The 4152-nt window shown below is 26.8% G+C and overlaps 1 protein-coding gene across 1 annotated transcript; it reads left to right on the top strand.

The window, feature by feature from the left end:
* Positions 1 to 2016: 2016 nt before the first annotated feature.
* LOC102674487 (charged multivesicular body protein 6) lies at positions 2017 to 3419 on the top strand. Its single transcript, XM_006615709.2, has 4 exons — positions 2017 to 2214; positions 2293 to 2402; positions 2482 to 2888; positions 2977 to 3419. Exons 1-4 carry the CDS (start codon positions 2149 to 2151, stop codon positions 3021 to 3023), a joined length of 630 nt encoding a protein of 209 aa, XP_006615772.1. The 5' UTR covers positions 2017 to 2148; the 3' UTR covers positions 3024 to 3419.
* The last annotated feature ends 733 nt before the right edge of the window (positions 3420 to 4152 follow it).

Here is a 4152-nt window from a genome sequence, read left to right on the forward strand (position 1 = left end):
GTATGGTACAGCTTGCAATGAGAAAACTTGCAATATAACAAGCAATAAATAAGCCACTTTTAATTCCATGTATATCAAACAATTATGTGGATGCTTAATGAGATTTATTGAATTAAACGAGCAAAAAGAAAAAAAAATTAAAAAAAAAATAAATAAATAAATAAATAATAATAATAAAGCCAAGAACTAAGACGAAATACCGATTTTACATATTCTTACTAATCGTAAACGATTACAATACGTATAGCGACATACTAAAAATTATACGATTATGTATCGATTTAAAAAGAGCAGATTAAAAGAAAATGGTAAATAAAATAATTATTATAAACTAAAAAGAAAAAAAAAGCAGTACGGGCTGCAGGCGTGCATCGCCGTGCAGACGTGTAATGTCTAATCTATATAAGTACGTAAAAGTTTCAATTTTACACTACGATAATAATGACATAATGGTAAGGTTCTATATAAGATATAATGATGATTTATAATAATTATAACGTTGTACAGAATATTTATGAAAGGTGCGCTGCTGGCGAAAGAGCCGCGCGTTTCTTTGTGTGTTCGTTGATCGCGAACGCGGAAAAAAAAAAATTAAAAATTAAAATAAAAGAAACGAGAAAAAGAAATAAGGATAAATAAAGAAGAAAAAAAGATAAAAATAGGAGCAAACAAATAAGGAACGTTTGCCTTTTATGTAATCAATAAAATTTGTTCGAATTATTCATGATTTGAAATCGTCGATACATTTTTCACGATATGAACGAACAACGCGCGACTCTCTATCCAAAAGCGGCCAGACTATAATGGATGTTTTGTAAGATAAAGCAAAACGATCACGGATTATATTGAGATCGCGTTCAGAGAAATGTATAGTCGATTGCGTATTCGGGATAGCTCGAATTTACTCGACGACGCTTTTCTCGTTGAAGGAATAAATAAAAAGTAAGAAAAGATGATAAAATAAAAAAAAAAGTGAAAGGGAAAGAGAAGAAAAAAAATACGAAAATCGCGGCTCTTTTCTTCCGCGAATATATTCGAGCGTAGGGACAGATGTGCCGTCGAAGGGCGAAATTGCGGTCCTTAAAAATTTAAACCTAAAAGAGTAACAAAAAGATGCAAAAAAATTTAAAAATTAAAAAAACAAAAGCGAGACAAAATAGTGAACAAAAGATAGAAAGTGAGAGAATTTATCCGCCGCAGATATGCGGCATAAGAAAGGGCCGATAATCTAATTCATTGTGTATGTATACAGACAAAAAATAAATATAATATTGCGATTATAAATATTAAACTAATAAAGAATAACAATATTGTACCCCTCTGTACATATAAATATATATTATAATACGATGATTATTACTATATGATTTATTATAAATATATATACATAAATATAAATATATCTCATGAATTCACATTATTATGTTTATTATTGTTTACTTATTATTATTAAAATTATTATCATTGCGATGATAACGAGGATGATGATGATGATGATGATTATTATTATTATTATAATAATATTATTAATATTTAAGAAAAGGTTCACAACGTGCCGTGTGTATGTGGGAATAAAATATATAATATAATGGACATTGTTCAATTCAATCCAACGTCTTTGTTGTTTTTCTCTTTCCTTGTTTCTACTTTTATATCGTATCATTATTTTAAATTATTTTACTTTACATTGATTACAATTTTCTTATTTTAGAAATTTATATTTTTTCTTAAATTTTAAAAATATATAGTAGTTATTATTTAATTAATCGTATTAGAATTACACAATCATTTTAGTTTTTTATTTAAAAATATAATATTTTTTTATTTTAAAATAAAAAAATAAGAAATTAATTTATTACTTATTAATTGAATTCTTTATGAAACTAAATTCTTATTTTTATTGTTAAATTCCATAATAAAAAAAAATTCTTTTTTCAATAATATGATGAATATTAATATTGTCTTGCAATATTTATATTTGAATTTTGTTTAATCGAGAACTATCGATAAATCGATTAAGAAAGATGGCGTTAACCATGATACATTTGGTTATCACTGTTTCAAGTGATACGTCAAATGTGACATGAGTTTTCTTCCAAATACCATATGACAATTTAATTAATAACGTTGTCCATCATTTAAATCGAAATGGGTATTTTTTTTGCAAAGAAAAAACCACCAAGTCGTGTCACAGAACAAGATAAGGCTATTTTAGTACGTGTTTCATAAATTTTCTAACCTCAACTGTCTTTATTTTCGACATAAATTAAGAGATCTTAAATCTTTTTACAGCAATTAAAACAAACTAGAGATAAAATCAAACAATATCAACGAAGAATTGAACAAAATCTTGAGAAAGAACGATTACTTGCGAAAAAACTTATACAAAATAAGCAAAGAGAGTTAATATCAGATTTTGTATTTATATTTATATTTGCTGTAATGATTTTATAATTTTATTAAATACAATACATTTTTTAGACGAGCTTTACTTCTTTTACGAAAAAAGAAATTCCAAGAACAAATATTATCAAAGACTGATGGACAGTTAGAAAATCTTGAACACATGGTACATGATTTAGAATTTGCACAAGTAGAATTAAGAGTTGTAGATGGCTTAAAAGTAGGCAATGCTGCATTGAAGAAACTACACGATTTATTATCTATTGATGAAATTGAAAAAATCATGGATGAAACTAGAGAAGGCATTGAAAAACAAAAAGAAATTGATGATATATTATCAGGAGAACTTACTGAAAATGATGAGACTGAAGTTGAAGCAGAACTTGATATTTTGTTAGCAGCAGAAGTCGAAGAAAAGGCACCAGAAGTAACAGAGGATATAATACTACCAGAGGTACCCAAAGAATTACCAGAAAAAAAAGAAGGTAAAATCTTTCCGTTATCAAATTTAAATTATTATTCTCTACATATAAACATATTCAATCTTTATTTTTTCTTTTTATTACATTCCAGAACGGAGAAAAGAAAAAACACAAGAAGCTATTGCTCTAGAAGCATAAAAAGTGATAATTATCAGTATTTTACTGCATTGAAACATTGCGCAGAGATCTCTGTATATATGTACAGTACATTGAATATAAGACTCTGCGTGAATAGTTGTCATTCAAAGAGTGTAATTAAGGAAATGGAAGTTACATTTTATTAGCAAGGTGTTCTTTAAGTACTAAAAACTATCATTATTATTATAATGTGTGTACATGTGATTTTAATACAGCAGATGAAAATTTCGATACAATGAATACATGATATCTCTTTTATAAATTACATATATCATATATGTTTCAAAATTTTAATTATATTTGTACTATTGTAATGTTATCTTTTTACCTTATTATTGGTCTCTCTTATATGTAGTTATATAAAAACTGCAGGGAATTAAAACTATTTAATAAATACTTTATTTATAATATGATTAAATCCATATCTAAAAATTAATATATTAATAATTAATTATTTCCTAAGTTTCTCACTATTTAATTATCTGATTATTAAGAATACATTTTTTATATTAAAGATTAAGACTTCGTAATTTTAAAAAAAGACATACTGAAATACGTTTATCTTCATTCATTCGTGCACTAAAAATAAATATAAACAGAGTAAATAATAGAATAGATATAAGATAAAATTTTAGGAATCAACGCCATCTCTAGAGTGTCATAAATGAAATAAATATAAATAAGGAAAACAAATAATTGAATGGAAATAGAGTTAATTCGAGGAACTAACGCCATCTCTTGAGTATCAAATATTTTTAGCCAAAAGATGATGCTAATATTTAATTCTTACGGAACTCGAAAGATGGCGCCATCAATCAAATTTGCTCTCTCTCTGTCCTTTTTCTTGTATTTCTTTTCCTTGTTTATATGAGTTTCATTTGCGATACTAGAGATGGCGCTAGTTTCCAAATTTACTCTCTCTCTGTCCTTTTTCTTGTATTTCTTTTCCTTGTTTACATGAGTTTCGTTTGCAGCACTCTAGAGATGGCGCTAGTTTCCAAATTTGCTCTCTCTCTGTCCTTTTTCTTGTATTTCTTTTCCTTGTTTACATGAGTTTCATTTGCGGTACTCTAGAGATGGCGCTAATTTCCACATTTTTATCCTATCTCTATCCTTTTCCTAGTATTCG

The sequence above is a fragment of the Apis dorsata genome, unplaced genomic scaffold (genome assembly GCF_000469605.1).
Source record: "Apis dorsata unplaced genomic scaffold, Apis dorsata 1.3 scaffold_231, whole genome shotgun sequence".
Classification (NCBI taxonomy): Eukaryota; Metazoa; Arthropoda; class Insecta; order Hymenoptera; family Apidae; genus Apis; species Apis dorsata.

Bases quoted from the DNA above. Each gene is read 5' to 3' on its own strand.
- LOC102674487 (XM_006615709.2), top strand. From the start codon at position 2,149: ATGGGTATTTTTTTTGCAAAGAAAAAACCACCAAGTCGTGTCACAGAA. The intron at 2,215-2,292 runs GTACGTGTTTCA...ATCTTTTTACAG, and splicing joins AACAAGATAAGGCTATTTTA to CAATTAAAACAAACTAGAGA. The intron at 2,403-2,481 runs GTTAATATCAGA...TACATTTTTTAG, and splicing joins ATACAAAATAAGCAAAGAGA to ACGAGCTTTACTTCTTTTAC.